The sequence below is a fragment of the Ambystoma mexicanum genome, chromosome 6p (genome assembly GCF_040938575.1).
Source record: "Ambystoma mexicanum isolate Mex_15411 chromosome 6p, UKY_AmexF1_1, whole genome shotgun sequence".
NCBI lineage: Eukaryota > Metazoa > Chordata > Amphibia > Caudata > Ambystomatidae > Ambystoma > Ambystoma mexicanum.
The window spans coordinates 103160509-103186339 of record NC_090935.1 but is presented as its reverse complement, the minus strand read 5'-3'; the positions used below and the strand labels follow the sequence as shown (position 1 = coordinate 103186339).

General features: G+C 48.8%; 1 protein-coding gene across 1 annotated transcript in view; it reads right to left on the bottom strand.

Annotated features, from left to right (window-relative positions):
- LOC138511243 (endonuclease domain-containing 1 protein-like) overlaps positions 1 to 22334 on the bottom strand; it is a 45187-nt gene extending 22853 nt beyond the window's left edge. Inside the window, exons 1-2 of the mRNA XM_069626785.1 lie at positions 22216 to 22334; positions 3667 to 3978 (exon numbers count right to left, since the gene is read on the bottom strand). Coding sequence (XP_069482886.1) covers positions 3667 to 3960 — 294 coding nt within the window. The 5' untranslated portion in view covers positions 3961 to 3978; positions 22216 to 22334. The remainder of the gene's footprint in view (positions 1 to 3666; positions 3979 to 22215) is intronic.
- Between the last annotated feature and the right edge of the window lie 3497 nt (positions 22335 to 25831).

The following is a 25831-nucleotide window of genomic DNA, read 5'->3' as shown; positions in this document are numbered from 1 at the left end:
TGGCTTGCCTTCTGAAATGTAGGCCATGTATCCCATGTTTTCACAGCAGCAGTAGTTCTTGTCCTCGGTTGGCATTAGCTTGCACCGATTACATGTGCACCAGGTGGAAACACTGTCCATGCAACTAGGTCCAGTGTCTTCATCCGTTGATTCATCCTGCCAACTGCCGTCCGAAACCCAATCGTTTTCGCATGTTTCCCTTGCCAGTAGTTCCTCCTCGGTATACTCGGGCTCGTACATGTAGGGCATTATTGAAGCCATTGTGTGGTAAACAAACTAAAATAATTTAAAGTGATGATACAGGTGTTCACACGGGCTACAAGCAGCGAAGGTAGCTGACCAGAGCACAGAAACGAGTCACAGAATACTCAAAGTAACACAGAGAGAGGAATGGAATCGAAAATCTGCTGATGTGTGTTGTCAAATGGTCTCTTTATACTTATTGAGTAAAGAGGCGTCCTGCCATTTCCATGGCTACACGTCATTAGCCGAAGCGCAGCAAATGTTGACACGAGACGTGCTTTGGCGCTGTGAAATGGCCGGTATGCGTCTGCTGATGACAGGCTCAGGGGCGAGGGATATGACTTAGTGCCGCAAAAGCAGGTCACCCAGGGCGATGGGGCAAGTGATAGGATTATCACAAAATGGCTGCGCCCTGCTGCCTGTTTTCACGTGCGTTTAATGGATGAAAACTCGGGTAAGGTCCATAGGACATTTTTCTAATATCGACCAACTTAGGCTTAAAAACACATGGCCGACCCGTAGGGACAAGAAACATTTCTGACCAAACCATTCCTTTAAGGGTTTTTCATTTACCTAGAATCAATATCACATTTGTATGTTTACAAAGACAAGTTGGCTGTTAAAACATTTTGATAATTTTCAGTTCTATAATTCTATTCAGTGACTTGACCAGATTGAAGTGCCCTCGCTTCCCACACAGAAAGATTATTATTCTGAAACATTCCTATATGCAAAATAATTATGGCAAGTGGGCTATTGAGTGTGATGAGGGTGAAGTAAGCAGGGATTCTAATCCTTGGTTGCCTTGTATACATATTTATCAACTGCCACAAATGATCAATGTTAATAGCAATGATACTTTTGATACTTGGCCTAACGGTTTACAATCATCATGGATTGACTTTGTATTGACGTATGCTGAAGGTTTTGAAATAGAATAAATGTTGTTTTAATACCAAATTGCCTTTTTTTTAATTACATTTGCTACTCACCCAGACCCTTGGGTAGTGACTATGTGATTATTCTAACTAAAGTCATGTATTTGGATAACCAAATTGCCCGAGACAAAAACAATATGAGTAAACTTTTGCAGACTCTTAGAGAGCTGGAGAAACCTAAGGTTATGTCTCAACAGAAAGATCATTCAGATGCAGATTGTGAGGGTATCCAGAAAGCTTTCACTTTGAAAATATGATCGGCTTTATCGCAAATCTCCACTAATTTGGACAATATGACCCCTACACTTAAACAGGACCTTGGTGTAGAGTTGGCTTAAAATATGTCTCCAACCATCTACTTCAGGGACATATCATAGGAAGTGCTCTTACATTTCATGGAAAAGATGAAATCATCAACATGTGAAAAAGAACTTCTCCCTTCTAAGATAATTTTAAATAATAAACAGCATTTTTCTACCTTTTTTAGTTGGCCTGATTAACGCTAGCTTCAGGGAATCCTGTACACCTGAGACAGTAAAAAAGGTTTCAGTGACCACATTGTTGAAAAAGCCAGGCCTCGACCAGAATGTGCTGGACAATTTTAGACCTATTTCTAACGTGCCGTTTCTTTTAAAAATATTGGATACGGTGGCTACTTTCCAGCTACAAGAATATCTGGAATCGTCTGAAAAACTGCATCGTAATCAATCCATGTTTAAAACTGGCTACGGGACTGAGAGTGCACTTTTGAACATGAAAAATGAAATGCTTCAGATTATGTGTAGGGGCTAGGTGGAGCTGTTTGATGCCGTTGGATTTATCAGCAGTTTTTGACCTTGTCGACCATGGGAAACTATTGGCTAATCTGGCCCTAGAGGGCTCCTATTTCACTCAGACTGTGACCTGCTTAAAGTCTTTAAATATCGTGTAGGTTGGGGTCATGCTTACTCTCCATACGAATTGTTAGAATATGGAGTCACAAAGGGTGCATGCTTATCCCCCTCATTTTTTAATATCTTTTGCTGCTCCCTTTGTGAAATCTTAGACAGGCTGGGTGAGCATTTTACAAACTATGCGGATGACACCCAGCCTGTCTTTGAGTTGAGCGGCATGTATAGAGAGGATGCGGAACACATAAACAATGTTTACTCGGCCATCAAATACTGGATGCTAAAAATGGGATGTGCTTGAACCCCACTAACATGGAGCTCATGCCATTCGGATCTCATCAGGCCAGAGCTAAATTGGATGGCCAGTATGAGAGCTTCTTTATTGATAAACATGCTATCAAAACGGTAGATCGAGTTAAAATATTGGGTGTCATTTTTGACTCCTCTTTGAACTCTAATTTGCGCATTGACCAGGTCTGTAACAAAGCTTAATATCTTCTCAGGCTACTCAAGAGAGTGAAACCATATACAACAGAAGCTAATTGCAACACCCTCGTGCATGCGCTAAACATGCCGAGGATCATTTATTATAATGTTCTAATGATTGGAGACAAATTGTATGAGGCGCCTCCAAGTTCTCCGGAACGATGCTGTACGTATAGTCAAGGGGATTCCTAGACATCAGCCTATCATAATACACAGGAAGAGCCTGGGAGATTGTGTTGCAATTCAGCATCATCTTAGATCCACTAGAGCGAGTGAGTCAGTGTGCTTATCTATCCCAATAAGTAGAAGAACGAGGGGTATGGGCAGATCCTTTACTGTCCGTGCCGCCACTCTGTGGAATCCGTTGCCCAAGGAGCTACGTTCCAAGACAAACCTCTTGAGATTCAGGAGGAGGCTAAAGACTATTTGTTTTGAGTAGCTCAGGTGCTGCTTATGCCTACTCGCTGCTAGCTTTTCCCATTCTTGATGGGTTCTCGGCACCTTGATGCCTGTGGGCTTCCATGCCTTACAAATCAAAGCAAATCAAATCAAATCAAACACATGGTTACTTTTGCGCCCTGTTGTGGTTAAGCACACTGACCTTTCCTATGTATGTAGGGTGTGTTTTCTGAGGAATGGGCATTTGTGGCGTTGAAAAAAGCAGCACAACAATACAAGCTTACCTAATAAAGTCATCAGCTCTGGAAAATCTTGTGTTTTTATGGGTTCCTGCAAGGAGGAATTACTGGGTCCTCCTATGTCGGAATGGCCCGGTAAGTCCTCATTGCAGGAACCCAGTAATGGAGACCGGTTTGGAGGCAGCCATGGTGCTAATATCACCATGGCTGCCTCCAAACTCGTAATGAGGCCCTGTATGTTAATCATGGGTCATAGCAATAGTCATTCAGTATCTTGGATGAATGACCAACTTTCACACATATTTGAAGATTATGTTTTTTTAAAAGACACTTGTTAAAGTTTGTAGCATAAAGATCATTAATCAAAAGCCATTGTGATATTGTATGTGTGACTGTCCACAGTGTTCATCTAAACAAAAGGAGAATCACAGGGTATGAGATGTCATAGTGGGATTGATAGTGGGCACTTACTTGGGGTTCAATAAACCAGTCATCGCGATTAGCTCTCCCGGCTTCGTAGATATAGGCCGAGTACACAGGAGTGCGTTTTATCCGGTCATACAAGGTGGCAAACCGATATTTTTTCTGGTTTCTATTAAGTTGCTGGCAAATCCGAGCAAAACGTTGAGTCAATAAGTTCTTGGGTTCTGTATTTTTGTAGAAGAATTCAGCGCAATTCTTTCTAGAAAATGGGGAAGTTAGAACTTCTGCATTCACCATGGTGTGGCAGTGTAGGACCAACAGCAGCGACGCAAGGTGGAGCATGGTGTAAAGGAAAATCCACTAAAAAACAAGAGAAAATATTACAGGTCTGACATTCATGCGACAAATCGCCGGTCTCAAATATCCAACAACTGATCTTAACATGTATTGGTTAGAGTTCTTTTTATCACACTAAACACGATCTTGAAAAAATGTATTCCATGATGCAGTCATCATCATCAATATAGTTAATGATTCGGATTGGCATTTGCAATCAATCCAGCCATCAACAATGACACAATGCAAACGTGTAAAAGCTAAAGATCTACCAATTCCAGTATTCTCCTGCTAAGTCCAAATGGCCACCATTCAGAATTTGCCACTGGGTAGTGGATGCAGGAGAGTAATTGTAATTAGTTATTTACAACACGCTTATTAACCAGAGGTTTCTAAGCGCGGACCCGGGGATTGAACTTGTGTTGCTCCATGTTGTATTGCTTCCATGGCGAGCGCGTTGCCCCCTGAGCTGTCCTCTTGAGACTTCTTCCCTAAGCCTACATTCAAGGGTTGTAATAGAGTGTGTAAGGACCAGGGGGAGAGCTCAGCGGCAATGTGTTTGTATTGGAAACAAGACAACGCAAAGCAACACCGGTTTGAATCACGGCCCGCGCTTAGAGACTGGTCTCTGATATTAAGCGTGTAATAAAAGATTATTAAACTTTAGTGACAAGACAAAATACTAGTTGCAAAGATAAATTCTTATAATTGTTTGTGGTACCTTAGGTAGTTTAGAAATTATTGTAATGTGGCTGAAGTATACAATAATTACAGATTCCAAGGTATATCATGCCTCTAGCTTATATGGATCTGAGAACCAGGATTCTAACCATGCTAGGACAAGAAGTTTAATGGGGAATTATGTTGCCCAGTTTACACTACCCAAGGTGTCTTCTCATCCTACTTGACCTCTCAGCTGCATTGAACACGTCGACCACTGCATATTCACATCTGTCCTCACTGACAGGAGGGGAATCACAGGCACAGTCCTCAATTGGTTTACCTCCTACCTCTCAGGCAGAATCACCAGGCCGTCCAGATGAACATGTATTAAAGGTGCTGATACAGTGCTTTCCACAGGCCCGTACCTACCAGCAGCGGGAGTTAAGGGAAATTAGAGGGAGCACCCCATTCACGGGACATCATATTATGGATGGCTGTGATAAAGGTGCTTAGGGCACACATGCAACACAAGAACCCAGGGGACGGCAGTGGGGCAGGGGAACCCAAGGGGGACATGAGGGGCTCTGGGTGTGTGGGGTAAGGGTGTGAGATAAATATGGTGGCACAACACCTGGGGTGTCGCCGAGCCGTCAGTGTCAGGTAAACATCACAGGTAAGTAGGTCACATGTGGGTGTTACAGACAGGACCTGCATATTAGGCCACATGGAAAGAATTGTGCAGACACACTAAGGAAGTGGGGTGCTGGAAGAAGGACTCAACTGGTCATTCCCTGGAGACAGCAGTCACTGTGAACGGAACCTGCCGATACAATCAAGGTCGGCAAGCCAGGATAACAGGCACTCGCTGAGACCAGGGGAAATTAAAATTCACAAGAATATGTTCAGGGCATCACACTCACAGCATCATCAGCGGTTTCAAATCACCCTTTGGCAGGTGGGTCTGGAAAGAAGGATGTAGGATGAAGGGGCATTTCAGTAATATTCAATCAGAAGGTGAATTTTGGTGTGCCCGAAAGGCAACAAGTATACTGTGACCGCGATGTTGTCCATGAAGCCCCTCATTGGTCGGATGCTGTGTGAATGTACCCCTTCCCACCAGCTCAGGGTATCTCATGTTTTTTCCTTGTGTGCTCACCAATGGCAGATAAATAAAGTTCCAGAGGTCAGCATGATTACGTATTACTTATTAAAATTAATTCATGGGGTGGAGCGGGAAGGAATGTGGCGCCACAGGGGAGGTGATGAACAAGGAGGGAGTGCAGACTGTTTAGCTCCGCTCATCTTCAACTAACCTATGTCTATCTATAGGGGTCTGACGGGGTCCCTCCAGTCAGCTTAGTAGGATGTTCGATAACTTGAAACACTAATGGCAACTGTTTCCCACTGTGCAAATAATTTTCTAACTGTATAAAAGATTTGACTGCAGTGGGCGGTTTTGTCAGCTCTCATAAATAGGTTCTGGTCCACTGTGCTGTTTGATTTGTGGTTGCCCAGCTTTAATAAACAGAGTTACCTTTTGCCTGGTGTACGCTCCTTCTTGGATTACTTCTGGTATTTTGTTGACTACGTGCTCGTGTAGGATCCCTGAATCAAACACATTGTATTCTAGACTCCATCCTCTCACTGATCCTCTTTTACGTTTATATGGAGCCTCTGAACACCCTCTCCAAAGGTCTTGATATAGTCAACCACCAATACACGGATGAAACTTTAGAGTAAAAAGGCCACAGGGCATCGGTCATCTCCACAATTACCTAGCCATCATACAGTCCTGGATGTCGACTGCCTACCTAAACCTTTATCCCTCCAAGACCAAATTCATCCACATGGGTCCCCCGCTAAACAACAACTCTTCCAACAAAGGGCTCAATGATATGCACATGTATGGATTTGATCCGCAACCTTAAATTTGAACAAAATCCTTCGGCTTCACCACCGACAGCAGCCTGTCATTCCAGAAACACATAGCGAAGAAGGCCCAAATGGCCTAGCTCCAAATCTCCCCCCTTCCCAATATCGCACATCACGGAAGGACATGTCCTCCTGTCGGGGCTCCCAACGGATTACCTGGCTCCCTTAAAAGCAGTCCACCGCACTGCAGCATGCCACATTACTGTTGCGCAGACATGTGACCGAATCCCTCCCATGCTATGTGAACTATGCTGGTCTTCAATCTGGTCCAGGATACTATTCAAAACTGCTTGTTTCAACTTTTAAAAAAATCACAAGTAGGACACCAGTGTACCAGGCATCTAAGCTCTACATATCTGGTGGCAGAAAATATAACTCACAAATCACCCGCAAATAATTATTTTCACACGCCCACCCTGTGAGACTCAATCCCTGTATCAGCTGAGAATGGAACCACAATTTTCCAATTCTGCAAATGTAGATTTTTCAACCATACTGGACCAAGAACTAATCACGACAGATGCACAGACTGAGGCACATGTCTCAAATCACAGTACTGCGCTAGTGTTAAAAGATGCCAGCCTAACACTGGCAGCCAACACCCTGTATAGTGCTCTGCGGCTCTTGCAAATAGGGCTTACAAGGTAAATAAAGCTCCAGGACCAGATAAGATCCAGGGGGACTTTTTTAAGCACACTGAGAATTCATTGGCTCAATTTCTCACTAGGGATAAATATGGCCATCGGGAAACAGAAAATCCCCCAAAATGATCCCCATAGTTAAGTAGGGGGATAGAGTCAAGCCACCCCATCTGCTTCTAGACAGCTCAGGGGCAGTTTTCCAGAAACTACTTCTGCATATGATGTCTGGCTGGCTGGAGGAAGGGACCACAGGTAGGAGTCATGGCAAGCCTGAGCATCCACCGTTGAGCAGTGCTTCAGACTCTGTCTCATTCCGGCTAACTATAATATTCTTAAGCTATCCTCCCCTTTTCACATTTTTGGGAATTTAACAGCAGCTTTTGTCACCATAAACAGAAAATTAGCATGGATCCATTAAGGAAAGAAGATATGGGGAAGGGTGTGTGACTGTTTTGGAGACTTAACACAAAACGTAGAATGGCCGGAATAAGGTACGGCCTGAATGTGGAACTGGCATTACCTATTTCTGCCAGAGTGGGTGTCAGGTAAGGGTGCATCCTGACCCCCACTTTATTTAGCTTTTCCCTGAAGGACCTAGAGGATTATTAAATCAGCTTTAATGTGATAAGGTTTTAATCCCTTGTGCAAAGTTGTCAATGCGTAGATTGTGGGGTGCCTTTTGCAAGTACCATAGGCAAAAGGACCTTCTTATTATTGAAACCTTGCTCTAAGACTCTTCCCACCACCAGTTAATGGTGGTGGGAAGAGTCTTAGAGCAAGGTTTGCCATGAACAGAAAACATTTTGGGGTTGTTCCCCACTTGACTACTAGCAGTTGTACTTCGAAGAAAATCTACAGTGGAGGAGGGCCGTTGGAGAAAAGTATGAATCAACTGAGTCACTCTGCAGGTGGGGGGCTAAGATTCAAAACAAAGTTTGGAGGAGATTCCCCGGTGCAGGATGTAGAGGTCTAGCAGTGAAAAGCAGCGCTTGTAATGACATATGTGGGCGTGAACTTCTTTCCCTCGGATTTGATCTCACAGAACACATTTTTAAGTCCACTTTGTGTACTACTCAAGGGGCACCTTCTATGTCCTTCCTCCTTGAAACTGAGAGCAACCCAGTCACTGATCGCATTGCCTTTTTGGTTACTGTATCCTGGATCACAAGTTGATCAAGCCTCTCTTATGGACCTTCTAGGTTGGATTCGCTACTATGAGTAGCCTATGGCTACCATGGATTAGATTCCCTGAAACAATTCTATGAATCCCTTAACATCTTCTGCCGCTGCATTATGCCCACCATGGAATACTCCAAGGTGAGCATACTCTTCCTGCCCACCACCATTTCTGCTGGAAGCAATAGCTTCATAGAAACAGCAGTATACAGGAAAGCAACCGAATGGAACAAATACCTTCACAGGATAAGTGTCATCGAAGCCACACACAACGCAAGACAAGGGATAAACAACTTCCCACACTTCGTACCTCCTTCTTGCAAAAGTTACACTCATTCAGACAAATTGACAGGGAATTGTTCGGGCATTGAGAATACCCAGAAATGAGCTGCTTCCATACAGGGAGAGTGAAACCATGGACAGAATACCCTTGGCCATCACATATCATCCAGCACTAACACAGCTGAGTAGAATTGCTAAGGACCTATGAGCAATATTTAACAGAGTCGAGGAGTGACATCTTCAAAGAAACCCCTTTAATTTCATACAAACAACCAAAGAATCTTGCACAGTCCCTCACCAGAAGTACTTTTTCACTGGATCAAGAACAGAGAGGATAGGGAACAGTCCCATGCAATGTTAGGAGATGCAAAACATGCCAACACATCTGTATCGAATCAGTTGTAAAAACTCCACAGAAACAAACATTACAGATACAAGTGCACATTTTCCAACGTGGCACACCTCATCCAATGCAAGAAATGTCCACACGGAAAGTATGTTGGCGAGACTTGCAAGGAACTACGTCTTGAAATAAACCAGTACAGGTGCACCATCGTGACCCTTAAAAAAGAAACACCTGTTGGCCAACACTTCACTCAAGATGGGTACATGCTGCATGATCTGTCAGTGACAGTACTAAATACCACACAAAGAAGAACAAGGGAGTTCAAGTACTAAAGATTCTCAACCTGAAAAATGCTGGTCTGAACATAGACATGTGATTTATGTCACAATATGGCCTACTTTGACTGGAGATCTTCAAGAAAACCACATCGACAGTACCCAAATTTGACCTGCCGCTGCAACCCCCCACATACAACTTTTAGACACAATGTTTAGATCCCCGAATGGGTCAAGAGCGAGGCACCGTGCATGGCAATCTTAGATGTCTCAGCAGAAAATACTGGTGGCACCCATTATTATAGAATAGGCATGCCCGGCCAACAGTGGAAACTTCACCATGGGAACAGTTATAAACTATTTTTGTATTTGCTCGTTGTTTGGGAGACACTGCCCAATATGAAAAAAACACGGAGGTCCTGATTCACACGTATGGGACAGCGCTATTATAAAATGCTTCTATGAATCAGGCCTCAAGGCTACATTTGGAGATAGCGCCTTGGAAACCTGGGGAATCGTTCTGCATGTGCTCCACAATATACATGCACGTAGGCCTAAGTAACTCAGGTTAGCCTATTGTACCACCCTAGCACAGCATGAAGGCTACAGAAACATGCAGTCACCTCTGACTACATTTTAGAACACACACACACTGGTACACAGTGCTTAGTTTTTAGTAAGGTGGGGCATTACAATCACTGCAAGCAATCATTCGGCTGTGACTGCCCGGAAGATGCTTATTCACTTTGTAATTGGAAAAACTTCAGTCTGCTATATCATTGGAAAATGCACACCACTGTACATGTGAAGAACCTTACTGCACAGGGAAGTTGTTAAAAAGGATATCCATTTCCTTATCAACCTGTGTGCCTTTGAATCTAACATTTTGGAATTTGTCTACAATAGCTTTTTTGTGGTGGGTTTCACTCATTAGACACTAGGCAATTAAACGTTTGGACACAGTCTGTTTTTTGTTTCCTATTTATGGACCTTCAGATAATGGGGCCCTGCAGGTCTGAATTCCAGGCATCCTTTTTTTTCTGCAGCCAATGGAGTTTAAAGGAGGAGAATCCCTTGCTTTTTTCACATGTCAAGGTAATTTCCAGCTCTACATGTGTTTTTTTTTTGTTTCCCATTTGTCTTGTAACCACCATATGATTAAGAGGTCTATGGGACTTCCAGAGCCTATGGACCACCATCCGAGCACAATATTTTGTTATTCCAATAACTCGGCTTTTGCAATTAGAAGCAGAATGTTAGTTTTTACTTTAAAATCCAAACAGATTCAACATTGAAGACATGTAAAAGCAACTGGAAGATATCATGCATTTCATTATGCAAGAAGGCCGTTTTTAAAATGAGATGATCGTGCATGGCCATGTATTATAAGGAATAAGATACCCACTACTGTATGTAAAAAGCACATACGTTTACAAAGGCACTCAGTCGTTGGCCTTCGTTCTTCTAGGTGGTCATGCAACTACTTGCTGACTTGCAGCATCTGCAATATCCTTATAAGGCATGATAGGAGGCACTGTATCCTATATAGAATGACCAGCCTGTATATCTTGCCTAGAATGCATTCTCTGCCCTCCTTTCTTTGGCTCTACTTTCTGCGACTCTGCCTTTGTGCAGGTGGAGGCCATTAACGTTTGTGACCTCATTGCTGGAAGTCTAGTGCCACCACTAAGCATATTGATTATATAGCAGAGACCATTTTAAGATCAGTGCCTGCGTCCATTTTGACTTTCGAACATCTGTTGCATATTTTCCCATTCAATCTGATGGACTCTTGGCTGAGAGGAAAAACCCGAAAACATGTGTGCCTTAAAACTTTTTTATGTTATATATGCAGTCACTACCAGAACAGTCGAGAAGTTACTTTTGACCTTTTAACAGGCGTTGCCAACTTCGATTTCACTTTTGTGACCTCTTTCTAAGATCAGTGCTGATGTTAATTTTTACATAGTTTGCATATTAGACCATTAATATGCTTTACTCGTCTCGGGAGGATAGCTTGGGGGCAATGTGCTCGTCTTAGAAGCAATACGATGCGGAGCAACAGAGGTTCGTTCCTGGGTCCGTGCTTAGAAACCTGTGGGTATTAAGCGCGTTATAAATAAGCAATTACAATTCATTCTAATAGCATCTTTGCTGCGAGTGCAGACTCATGAACATGTTATTTTTCACCCGAAATCACCATGTGTATTTATCAGAGATACTTACAAAATGGGTGGTCATGTTAGTTTTGTTTTTTTAACACCATTTGCATATGTGTACAGTCAATGATGTGGCTCCTTTCTGGAAGAAAGAGCATTAGTTATGACTTTTTCCTGAATGATCATTCACTGCTGCGGCCTCTTTGCTGAAAGTGAAGGCACACAAATTGCTCGTTAAACCCAGTAACCTTTTGATTCTTTATTACGGATCGCTTTAAGAGCTGTACTTATATTATAACATGTTTTACCTACTTGACCATTCTCTTACATGTCCTTTTTGCTGAGATTGAATGACTTTTTAATTTCAGTTAGAGTATTTTACATGACTGCCAGGTTTAAACACAGTAGTTTATATTTTTTGTTAACTGACCCTTTACTTCCATGGCATGAGGCCTACCTGGCTAAGGCGAGCATGATGCTGACGCAACCAGAAGGCTATAGTCATCCAATCAATATTCTGTGACAGTCCCAGCTGGGATCAGGCAGAGGAACACACCTAGTGGTTAAGTCAGTCCTAGAAAACATACCTACTGGTTAGACCAAGGGCAACATGTGGCCGCCATCTCGCTCGTCCTCCGTGCAGACTCTGAAATGGTTGACGAGGGGCTCTGGCTCTTACTCGACTGTCTTTCCCATATAGCCATTAGGGATGACACACTGAAATCTGCCACACGTGAGAATGCTTGCCTACCATAGCTTTAGACATCAGCAATAGGTGCCCTGCTGAGTTAGTGCCAGGGCATCTGGAATGGTCCTATCTGGATCTCCCGCTACCTCTTGAAACTTCTAGAAAGCTGGCAGGACTCGGCGCCCACCTCCTGTTGGAGGTGACTGGTGCCCTCCGCGCGCATCGCCGTAAGCACCAAGAACGGAGACCACACGTCTGTCTGGGTTCGGGCTTCCCGGTCGCACTGACGCGGCCGGGAAATGCCCCGTTTATTTGTACTGCACGCGACGGCATGCAACATCACGCCGTCCTGTGCGCGCCCGTCAGCGGCGCCACACTCCTCCTTTTTCGGGGAGAACCAAACGATTATAATTCAACTATACAATGAAAACCAAACAACACTGCAAATAGAATACCTCACAAACCCTGATGCCATGAACACCCCTTTATTCGCATCCACCCGGGTCCCCTTAGTCAACAGTTGTCACCTTTCTGATTATCAGCCAAGTGTCCCAGCACGTAATCGGTGAGGCGAGCAGGTTTCCCTCCCCCAGCCCTCTGGGGGTACCTCCGGCTCACCTCCGGCACGGGTGATCTGTCCATCCCTCGTCCTCCGGGGCTCCTCCAAGGTCCGGATCAGGAGGAGGGTCAGTTCTGGGATCCCTAAGCTTCTTGAAGAAGCTTACATTGCGAGTCACTTCCGACCGGCCATCTGATGCAGTTACCATAGAGCCCCTGACAGCCACCATGTCTAGTGGCTCAGGCTCGTACGGCAGGGAGAGCTTCCCATGCGGATGTCGATTGCGAATGAGGACCTCATCACCCGGCTCCAGCTGTTGTGGGCAGAGCCCCCTCTGCACTTTCTCTTGCTCAATTCTCACTCGCCGGTCCATTTCGACTCGTTGGTCATCAATTACTGAAGGCTCTCGTTCTCCGACCTCTGGCAGCAACCCTCGAGGACACCTCCTGAACATCGCCTCTGCGGGGGCCACCCCCGTGGACGCATGGGGCGTGGTGCGGTACACCCTCAAGAATTGGTAAAGGGCTCTCTGCAGGGACTGCCCCTGTCCTTGGGCGATTCTAAAGGTCTTATTGAGAGTCCTCATCAAACGCTCTGCCTCCCCATTTGCTCGAGGCCAGAGAGGTGTGATCTTCCGGTGCACCACCCCACAGCTCACCATTAGTTCTGCAAACCGTTCACCCTGGAATGGCGCACCATTGTCCGAGCACAGCGTGTGCAGAAACCCATGAGCCGCAAACAACTTCTCCACCGCCACAACCACGTGTTCAAACGCCACGTACTCCACAAACTCCACCTAGGGGTATCTGGAGTACTCGTCAACCAAGACCAGGAAGTGGGTGCCCATGGTGGTGGACCCGAAGTCGGCATGAACCACCTCCCATGGATGGGTCCCCCTTGGCATTGCCTCGATGACTGGCTCCCGCTGCACAGGCGATGCAGCCTGGCACCAGACACACGCCGCCACAAAGTCATCCACCTTGTGTTCCAGCTCGGGGAACCACACCTTCATCCGGAGATGGGCCTTGGTCTTGGCGGCCCCTTGATGACCCCGGTGCGCCAGTGCAATCACGTCACCCACCTTTGACTGGGGAACCACAATCCGATCACCCCGAGGCAACAGGCCAGATGTGGAGAAGGACAGTTCTTCACAGACCTTCCATAGTTGCTCCAAACCAGTCCGGGCTTCCTGAGTGCGCCCAGCCAGGGCCTCGAGTGCTGACTTCCAGGACCCTTGCTGCATGGACTGCCTCAGCACCTTGAAACACTCATCCTGTGCCGCCGCAGCCTCCAGTTCTTGAAGAGGCATGGCATTCGGCGTGGCTGCTTCTACCAGGACTCAGACATGCTCCTCGGCTTCTTCTTCACAGGCGTCTCGGTCCCCTCTTCCAGGCGCCCCGGGGTGTGTGGAGAGGTAGTCAGAGGCGTTATTTGCCCCCGGTCGGTATACCAGAGTCACCCCATACTCCAAAAGAGCCAGCATCCACCTTTCAATACGTGCTGGCGGCTTGGATGACGACCCTGCCATGATGGGCAGCAGTGGCTTGTGGTCAGTTATCACCGTCACTGGGCGTCCGAGTACATAGAATCGGAAGTGGCGGCATCCCCACACTTGAGACGAAAAATATGTTCTCTTCATCTTCTTCCTCTGCTTCTTCTACGTGGGCCTCCTCCTCGCTCTGGTCCACTTGAGCGACGTTGGACGGCCGACCTTGGCGAGTGGAGCTAGCTCGGCCTTGGCCCCTTGGCACCAATACGGGCATAGTCGCCCTACACACCCTTGAGAAGTGGTCCGGCAACCCGCACCGTCCACAGGTCTTGCCAGCTGCAGGGCATTCTGATTGGTGGGGCAGGTCATACCTGCATTTTTGGCAAATTTCGCGTGCCCTCCCAGCTCTGCTCGGGTGCCGCCACCAAACCTCCTGGTACCTCTTCCTCCTCGCCACATCACGCAGACCTCTTCAGTCTTGATAGGCCGCGACCCGGCCTCCATTCTTGCGGCTCTCGCTTCCGACACCTCATGGCACCTTCCTAGCTCAAGGATGCGCTGGAGCGTTTTCCCGGGCTCCCTCAGCACCTGGCGCCTGAGCTTGCCTGATGAGCACGCCTGGATAAGCATGGTCCTGATCATATCCTCTGCGTCACCCCAGGCACATGCGAGCGACAGACGCCTCAGGCGGCCATAGATCGTGTCCAAGGTCTCGTCCTCTTTTTGTTTGGCAGAGAGCATCACGAACCGCTCATAGTCCACGTTGGCAAGGGGAAGAAAGTACGCCTGTAGGGCGGCCTTTGCTTGATCATAAGTTCCATTCCCTTGTGGCAGATTCAAACGTCTCCTGGACAGAGGGCCCAGCCGAGTACAGCATCGTAGCCAGCCTGGTGTCGTCATCAATCACCTGGGCGGCCCTGAAGTACATGTCCAGGCGGTCCACCCACCTTCTCCATCTGGGCCCCAAGCTGGAGGGCGGGCCCGACACATCAAATTCGGGGATGGGCTGCAGAGCAGCATGGGCACGTACCTGGGCCATGACAGGTGCTGCTTGTTGAAGGCCAGCTGGTGCTGCTGGTTGTATTTGGGGTTGAAGAGCTGGAACCGCTGCCTGACCACCTGCAGGTTGCTGCATTGGAAGCTGTCGGCCCTGCGGGGCCGCTGGGGCACGAGGAAGTAGCTGCGCTGCCGCGCCGTGTGCACCATCCTGGTCCTCGGTGTCACTCATGAGTTTGAGCGCACAGGCACTCCTATACTGTTGACCAGGAGCCGCAACTCAAACACCCAGTCCAAAGTGACTTTCAGCATGAACCACCCTTGGATACAGTCACTTGCAGCACACCTCTGTGATGATGAAGAGGATGAAGGCTGGTGAGGCCACCAGGATGATGATGAAGGGGATGAAAAAGGCACCCTGCCTTTAGTTATTCCAAAAATTGTGCCAAGGACAAATAGGCTATGTAGGCCCAGCCAAGATGGGCCTTCTCCTTGCTTCCACTCGACGTAGAAAACCCAAAATTGAGTCTATGCACTATTTAGGCATAACCTCGTGTATGTGTAGCCATCAGCTACCAGGATGTCCAAAAATTGGGCCTGGGGTCGCCTCAGGGCTCAAACCGGAGCCTCCCGAAGTCCCACAGCCTGTTGCACAAAATGGCCGCCAGCCGCGTGGGCATCGCACTACCCGCGGCGTGAAACGAAGTACGTGTTCCAACCTCGTTTTGCCGGGCCCGGGCATCGTTTCCCCCACTCGTCGCCACTGTTGGAGGTGACTGGCGCCCTCCGCGCGCATCGCCGTAAGCCCCGGGCACCAAGAACGGAGACCACACGTCTGTCTGGGTTCGGGCTTCCCGGTCGCACTGACGCGGCCGGGAAACGCCCCGTTTATTTGTACTGCACGCGACGGCATGCAACATCACGCCGTCACGTGTGCGCCCGTCATCGGGCAGCGCCACACCTCCTACTGACACCCTGTCCCTGCTCTGCACAGCCCGCCTTGGCAGCCAGTGCATCAGATAACTCAGGGTGGTCAGGTACTGCCTATGGTGCAAAATGCCACGCAAGGTGGAGCCCACCCACCGGTGGCTGATGGCAAACTGGAGCCTATTGTCAGCCCACCCGCATCGTTATGTGGGGGGCCGGCCGCCGTTGCGGCCGCTACGTTAGGACGTCCAGGACGTGACGTCAAGGGAAGGGGAGGGGCGGGGGGGGATGTTCGGCAGTTGCCGCGTTGAAGGAATAAAGCAAGGTTATCTAGCACCCCGGCTCCCGCGTATCATTGCCACGAAGCCCGCGCGCGCGAGCTGCGCACCTGCAGTCCCCGGCAGTCCCTCGGTCTGACAATGGCGACGAGATGACACGGCCCACGTGTGCCGTAGGGAGGCCCGCAATCGTGCGGCTCGGCGCGTCGGTGCACCTCCACGACGCGTGACAGCTGGGAGCTGCCAACTGCCGACGGCGGCGCTGGACCACACGCGCAGACAAGCCCCACAACCACAGCAGGGGTGCAGAACCGGCAGACACTGCCCCACAGCCGCAAAACTCTGCCCCACAGTCACGGCAGTGACACCGGAATGGCTAGCACAGCATCACAGCCCCCTCAGGGTGCAGGACCAGCAGGCACAGCCCCACAGCTACAAAGAGGTGCAGGCACACCCCACCGCTAAAGGCACACCGGTCGGCGGCAAGCGGGTAAGATGTCAGATACCGCCAGCACGCCTGCCTCATCCACAGGAGGGGCAAGCACCGCAGCGGCCGCGCCAGGGAGTGGCGACAATCAACCCCTTCACACAGAAGCGGCGCAGGTGATCCACATGCCAAACCCCTTTGAAATTAGGGACACCTCAAACTTGGGGCCCCGTTGGACAATATGGCTCAGGGACTTCAAATTTTACACGGGGGCGATAGGACTTACCGATGACGTAAGACTGAAGAACACACTGTTCATGGCAGTTGGGCCAGCAGTGAGAGACATAACCGGAGAGCTACTCGACGTCGACACAGTAACCTATGGTCAACTCCACACCAAACTATCCGAATACTTTGCTCCACACACAAACGTCGACTACGAACGCCACGTATTTCATACAACCAGGCAGGAAAAGGGCGAATCCATCGACAATTTCGTGATGCGCCTGCGCATAAAACTAAAACACTGCGAATTTCACAGATATTCGAACGAAGAAGCTCTCAGATCACAGGTGATCGCAGGCTGCATCTCACAACCTTTTCGGAAACAGCTCCTGCAAAAACAAAGGTCACTTGAAGAGATCCTAGCACTGGCTCGCATGGAGGCCGCCGTGGACTCACAACTAGACAACCTGGGGAAAATCTCCATACAACAGCCAGGGGAACCCGCAGAATCCGTTAACAAATTATACACAAGCCCCAGCCAGAGCGGGAGACGCACAGAGGCCACCTGCTACAAGTGCGGGTACGAATATCCGCACGTTGGGGACTGCCCGGCCCTGGGACAACAATGTGCTGCATGCGGAGGCATGGACCACTTCAGGGCCACGTGCGAGAACGCTCCCATGACTGCACAGGGTAGACCCCGAACTCAAGACAGACGCCGATACAGCCGGCAAAGCCCGCCCAAGCCCAGAGGAGAGAGCGACAGAAAGCCGACAAAAAGAGAGGACAGCAGCAGATCCAGCCACTACTCCAGGGATGACAGGCGCTCGTCAGAGGACACGCGTCGCTCCCACAGAAGACGATACGTCCGCTACATAGAAACGCGATCCCCCACCAGCAGTGACACCCCATCTTCAGGGGATGACCTGAGGAAAAAGGGCTACGTATGGGCCGTCAAGACTAACACGTCAGCCACACAGCACAGTCCCATACTCACGTTGACTGTAAACAACACGCCGGTGAAATTCCTTATAGACACCGGGGCCACGGTGAATATCATAAATGAACAAACCTACGAAGCACTAACTCCACCTTCCAAAATCAAGAAGGCTGAAATAGACATTTACCCATATGGATCCACGACGCCTCTACCGTGCAAAGGCACCATAACAGCGTGGTGCTCCCACAAGCAGCACTCCGCGAGAATCCAACTGCACATCCTCAAAACGGAAGCAGACAGTGGCTGCATCCTAAGCTTCAGGACAGCTGTGGAGATGGGCCTGGTACACATCCTCTATCAGCTGATGGCCCACAAGTACTTTGCCAAGCCGGAAATAATTGAACAGACCTTCCCTAAACTATTCCACGGCCTAGGAAAACTAAGACACCGGAAAGTACACCTGCACATAGACCCACTCGTCAAACCAGTAGCCCAACACTACCGCGGCATCCCATTCAATATCCAAAGACAAGTGGAAGAAGAACTGGATAAACTGATCAAGATGGACGTTATTGAACCAGTCTCGGGGCCCACCCCCTGGGTCTCACCCATCGTCCCAGTCCCCAAAAAGTCGCCGGACGGGTCCATCCGCTTGTGCGTTGACATGCGCCGAGCCAACACCGCCATCGAGAGAGAGAGACACCAGGCACCCAGGATCACAGACATGATCCACCGCCTACACGGATCAAGAGTCTTTTCAAAACTGGACCTAACTAAAGGATACCACCAGATCGAAAACGCTGCCGAATCCAGATACATCACCACGTTTGTCACCCACCTTGGATTATTTCAGTACAAACGACTCAGTTTCGGTATCTCGTCGGCGGCCGAGATCTTCCAGGAAGAGATCCACAAAGTAATCCGACACATACCAAACTGTCTGAATTATTCAGATGACGTCCTGGTATACGGCAAAACGCAGGAGGAACACGACAGGGCGCTCCACAAAGTATGTCAGGCAATGGAAGAGGCTGGCCTCACGCTAAACAAGGCAAAGTGCGAATTCTCCAAGGGGTCGCTGAGGTTCTTTGGGCACATCTTCTCGGAGAAAGGCATGAGGCCGGACCCGGAAAAAGTTGAAGCGCTAAACTCTGCCACCCCCCCCACAAACACAACGGACCTGCGCTCATTCCTGGGCCTAGCCAGCTATTGTTCTAGATACCTGAAGGACTATGCCACGGTCAGCAACCCCCTTCGACTGCTCACGCGGAAGGACACGCCGTTCGTATGGTCAAAGGAGTGTCAAGAAGCGTTCGAGGCCATCAGAAGCGCCATTTCACAGGCAGAGGACATGGCGTATTACGACGCCCGGCGCGACACCGAGGTGATTGTAGACGCCAGCCCGGTAGGCCTTGGCGACATCCTGACACAAAAAGATCCGGAGGACCCGCGAAACGTCCACATAGTCGCGTACGACAGCAGGAGCCTGACAACCACAGAACAGGCATACTCCCAGGCGGAAAAGGAAAGCCTGGCGGTAGTATGGGCCTGTGAATACTTTCACCTATTTCTCTTCGGCAAGAGATTCACAATAGTCACGGATCACCAGGCCCTCCTGACTATCTATGGAAATCCCAAAGCCGTCATGCCACCAAGAATAGCCAGATGGGGTTTGAGACTACAAGACTACCAATTCACTGTTAAGCACCAGCCCGGAAAGGAGGACAATCCAGCCGACTATCTCTCTCGTCACCCCACGGCATCCACGGCATCTCAACCCTCCATCGCAGATGCGTATATTAACTATGTCATTCACCACCTACAGCCGCTACCCATAGGGTGGGCAGAGATAACTGCTCAGTCGGAAGCTGATCCCGCATTACGCATCGTCAGACATTGCCTTCTAACAGACAAAAGGGCCCTCATGAGGCAGCAAGCGAAGGCAGAAACAGACGAAGTCAAGGAAGAAGTCAAGGGACTACATCTAGTCCGTGACGAATTGACAGTGGTGGAAGGCATGGTACTGCTAAAAGGGTGCAAGGTCGTCATTCCGAGAGCACTCCGGGAAAGGACGATACACCTGGCCCATGAAGGACATCGTGGGATAGTGGCCACGAAACGGCTTCTCCGGCAGAAGGTGTGGTTCCCGCAATTTGACAACCTAGTAGAAACAATCATAGGAGGATGCCACATATGTGCACAGGTAGCTCCGCCGCCACACCCAAATCCGCTACAAATGTCACCGCTTCCCACTAAAGTATGGGAGGAACTGGCAGTGGACCTGTTCGGACCATTGAATGACGGAACGCACGTCGTGGTACTCATGGATGAACATTCGAGATACCCCGACGCCCAGATCGTGGACAGCAGCGCAACATCGAGTGTTATCCCCGCCCTCGACCGGATGCTGTCAGCGTACGGGATCCCCAAAGTGATAAAGTCAGACAACGGCCCCACTTTCATAAGTCATGAGTTTCAGAAGTTTGCACGATACATGGGATTCCAACACCAAAAGATAACTCCCCGATGGCCTCAGGCAAATGGCAGGGTCGAAAGATTCATGACCAACATCAAGAGAACACTACAGATTGCCCATATCCAAAACAAACCTTTCGAGCAGGCTCTCAATCAACTGCTCAGGGAGTATCGTCACACACCACACAGCACCACTGGCATATGCCCGGCAGACCTGCTATTCCGGAGGCCAATCACCACAAGGCTACCAGAGGACCCAAGACCCAAGGGTACGACAAGCCTTGAACGAGAAGCAAGAGTCAACGATGAGAGAAATAAGGCGCAAATGAAGGAAGCAACGGACAGAAAGAGAAGGGCGAGAGAAAATCCGATGCAGACAGGCGATGAGGTATGGGTCAGACAACCCAAACACAGGAAGGAAGAAGTGACATTCGCACCCGAACCCCTCATCATCACCCATAAGAAAGGAACAATGGTCACAGCACAAAGAAGCGACAGCACATCCATAACCCGAAACAGCTCACAATTCAAGCGGGTAAAACCCCATCATGGAGAGCGGTGGGAATGGGACAGAGACAGTGACGGAAATGGCCTTTCAGAGGAACCCTACCAAGGAGACGCCGAGGAGTCAGAGACAGAAAAGGACGGTACAACCCCGGCCAGAGACTGCTCGACACTGTGTGGGGTGAGGCGCCCTCAGAGGAGTCGCATCAAGCCGCTCCGCCTGATAGAAGAAATGGGGTAAGGAGACAGGAGCACCCCTCATGTTAAAAAAGGGGGGAGATGTCAGCCCACCCGCATCGTTATGTGGGGGGCCGGCCGCCGTTGCGGCCGCTACGTTAGGACGTCCAGGACGTGACGTCAAGGGAAGGGGAGGGGCGGGGGGAGATGTTCGGCAGTTGCCGCGTTGAAGGAATAAAGCAAGGTTATCTAGCACCCCGGCTCCCGCGTATCATTGCCGCGTAGCCCGCGCGCGCGAGCTGCGCACCTGCAGTCCCCGGCAGTCCCTCGGTCTGACACCTATATCCCAGATCGATTCCTGGGTCACTCAGTGTTCACTCATCTGAAGGTCCAAGGTGACAAGAGCGTCAGGAAGGGTGACCTATCATGACAGTATCTGACTCCTAAACGCCCAAACGCTCCCTCGTCGCAGTCACTGCCTCGCCCCTGAGCTACACTCATTCTGGAAACAGCACAATACCATGCATTCTATGAGTAACTTGGCATGTGGCACTGCCCGCAGCTGCAGGACTGCGCGACCAAGGCAAATTGATTCTCAAATGTTGTGCATTAAACGTAGCACCTCATAAAAACCTAACATGTGGATTTATACCGGGTCTTCTTTAATTAACAACATAATGAATTCCGACTGATGCTCTGTTTACCTCAATGGAAGCAATTGGGCTGAAGTGCCAGATTACAATTGGCTCGCAAAATGGACATTATGCCCGGCTGGTCAAGTGGCACAGCGAGTAGAGCACTTGCTTTGCCATCAGTGCAGAGTCTGCTGATGCAGGTTCGAATCCGTCAGGACCAAACTCAGCCTTTCATCCTTCTGAGCTCGATAAATGAGCACCACACACCGTAGGTAGCGCTCAGATACCCGAGGGTTCGTAGCGCTATATAAATGCCGAATTATTATTAAGAGTCGACTGTTTTTTCTAAAATTTGGTATTCTCTTTTCAGACATACAGAACATATAGTGATTTTTATGATCTGCTGAATTGGCTAAGTATTTCCTTGCTGTGCTTATAAAACGTACAATACAGAAATTAATGCTTACCCACTCCTGCGCCCCCTGACCTCTTCTCGCCCTTCCAAACGAGTCTCCTACGTGCGCAGTTCAGGGCACGGTATTTATACACTATAGCACCCGGACATTAACACGTTGCACCTCTCTCTTTTCACAGTCCTAACAGAATGAGGTGTGTCACGCCCAGGAAGCAGACAATGACACTGGCCCTACACGTTTAACATAAATCACGTGACCGATTACCGGATTTCTGCTAGTCAATTTCCCTTCATTTCATGAACCGCACACCAGGCTGGGTTCTGCTCAGTGGCTAAGATAAGATCTCTTTGTTTAATGTTTACTTCTATGTTTATTTATTGCTAATGCTTGTATTGCTCCAGAAGCAGGGTTCATACCTCTACAAGACTCTTAGGGCCTGATTCATGGAATTTTAGCACTGCCAACAAACACCATGATTCACAGAGTGTGCAAATTGTATTTTTGTAAGGAAAATTCAACTTTGCACTGAAAAAGTACTCTTTGCGCCGTGATAGTTAGGTCTAATTCACTGTGCAAACAGGTCCTTGAAATGAATGGGAGGTGGGACAATGTCTCATCGGGTGCTGCAGGGTCCCCCCCTCCCTTTTCATATAAAGACCTGAGGATGTGTGTGAAGAGTGTGAACCAAGACCCTCCTGTTACAAGTTTATCCTCCCCGCCCCTGTCAGCTCCGGTGTCCGGTCAAATGGTCGACAGGACAATTGGTCGACACAATTTGGTCGACAGGTCAAATGGTCGATTTTTTTATTTATTTATATACATTTTTTAGGTTTTTGTTTAGGGGAAAAAAGGGGTTTTTAGCAAAAAAAAAGGGGTTGGGGGGACCTCCCCCCAAAAACAAAAATGTGAAAAAACACAAAAAAAAATTCGAACAGTTGACCTGTCGACTTTTTGGTGTCGACCTATTGCCCTGTCGACCATTTATTTTCGACCAAATGACCTATAACCGTCAGCTCGACCATTTATTTTCGATTGTCGACCATTTATTTTCAACCAAATGACCTAGAACCGTCAGCTCCTACTCGGTGGATGTGCTCCATAGGGAGTGTTTGACGGAAAACATCCACCCAAACCCTTAGGGCTTTCTATGAGGCATTGCAATGAAGATTGCCCTCAGAACTGACTACAGGAGTTCATTTTTTGGAGGCGGTGGGATATGAAAATAAAATAAAGTGCAACTACTTTCACTAACACCAAGAGACCCTGGAAAGGGAGGCAGTCTATGAAACCCAGAAGCGTAACCTAACATAAAGTAAATATTTAATCTTTGATTTTTGCCTTCACTTTAAGAACCTTGACTTGTCAGCTCTGCCATCACCCTTTCCCTGGTTGAGGAGAATCAGGGAAATGGAAAACCGTTTTGGTTTAGGGGCAACATCCGTCCAGGCAGCTGTGTTTGTGTGGGATCCTAGGACGTGTTCTGAAAGTTTAACTCTCATTTCCCCCTCTGTAGTGTAAGTGACGTGTAACTGGAATGCTGGCCATTTGCCATAAACTAAGTGAAAGGAAGATATTCCTGTGGTTCTCAGCATACGTGGCTATGGGTTGCATTGCTCTGTTATGAGACACTGTGCCTTTAAGGCACAGCAGAGGCACCAGACGGGAAGCGGGGGGGTGGGGGGCAGGGGGAGAATGGGGTGGGAGGAGCTGGGGATTCTGGAAAAGGGGCAGTTCCTATTGGATGTGGAACAGAGAAGAATAAAGTGAAGGTCCTGTCCCGCTAACGGGTGTCGCATCCGCCCGACTACAAACTGCTTCAGGGCGATCCTGCAGAGAGAGAGAGGACCCTACAAAGCCGGCACAATAACATCAGAAGGCAGCCAAGGACCGAGGTACTGTGCAACCCCTGCAACCCAACGCGCAGCATGCGACCAACAAGGCAACGGCAGAGGTGATGATACGGTACAACGTCCTCACTAGACTCGTGAGAAATCTCGATGATCAAGAGGAGCTCGACAAAGAAACTATATTGAGAGACACCCGGGGAACGTACGGGCAAAACATGACACAGATGTCAGAAGGAGAGCGGTACTCAAAGAGCTTGTGATAGGAGATGAAGTAATGGTGAAGCAGACACCAATCAGTAAGACAGATCCAAGATATTCGCCAAACCCCTTCAGGGTAGTAGCCGCCAAAGTATCCATGGTGACAGCACAGAACGCTGCTGTTAAGATGGATTTCTGAATTCTGACCTGGAGGGGCAGAGGTTCAGAAGGCCAGCCTAGTTTCTTGGAACAGGGTAACCTCTGGACAAGCCAGACCAATCAGGGTAGCGATGGCGGCGGTCAAGACTAAGTCTCAAGAGGGGTGAGGGTGACTGAAGACCTCACTGAGCAGAAAAAGCAAGGACACTTACAAATTTCTCCAGTCAGGTGTTATATTCAAAATATAGACACATTTATTACAAGGCCTTTGTAACATCGACCATAGCAAAGAATCACAATAATACTAAAGTAAACCAACACATCACAATCAATACAATATACATACAAGACCGAGGGGTCTACGAAGTTATGAGTACGTAATATGTAGACCACCTAGATGGGGAGGAAAACAGGGAGTACAAGTAATCATTAGACCCAGTTTGACATCAGAAATCCACCTAACTACGAAGAGAGGAGCCTTATGCTCAAAAGTACCTGCACGCGCTGGTGCCAATGGATAAAGTAGGGTCTCTTCAAGGGTCTCAGTCAGTTCGGGAAGGTGAATGAAGCGATGCAGAACAAGTCCCCACCACTCAAGCAAGGCCTCCGCTTGTGAGCAGAGGCAGGGTTAGAGTGCGGGATAAAGTCGCTATTTCGCAACAGCGATAGAAAAGAAACGGGCTCCTGCGCGAGGGGCCCTGGTTGGGGTATGGACTACTCATCGGTCCCCGATGCAGGCAGACCCAGACTTCTTCAGTTCAGTTCACGTTGCTGGCAGGTTCAGCTGCGATGATCTGGTCGTCTCGACAATGTGTAGATTCTGTGTAGCAGGATGCAGGGTCGAGGGTGTCCCAAATGCAGCGGACGTGCACAGGTTGTTACCGCAGCAGGGCAACCGCGTTTACTCTGGTCCGGGTGCACTTGTCTCACTTCAGACCTGGGAATGCCAAGTGTACGAACTTCGGTGTGACGGTGCCGTGGACGCAGAACAAGCAGTAGACGAAGTTTTGAGGGCTTCCCCGAAACGGCGGCGGTGACAGAGCAAAGCATCCTGCGTAAGCTGGTCAGCCCACTGGTTGGCCCAGGGACACTTCCGAAGAGGCTTACTTGCAGGGTTTGATGAAGGTGCCGGGAATAGTTGATCCCAATATTCCAATGGGTCGAAGCGCCTTCGCAGACCATCTAGGATGATCAGATGCAGAAGGGTCTCGGAGGACGACAACAGTTCAGGGTGCCAAACCTTCAGCAGGTCCCCAGTGGTTCCTCGACTCAGCTTCTTGTTGCAGGATACTTGGCTCCTTATCCCTTGTTCGGTGTGATCTCAGGAGATCGACCTGGTAGTGGTGTTTTCAGCCTCCTCTTATCAAAAGTTCCCTTTGCGCCCAAACGGAGAGGACCGAATGGGAGATCTGCTCACAAACACTCACACCATATGTGGACCTCTCACAGACCACGGTGGACCC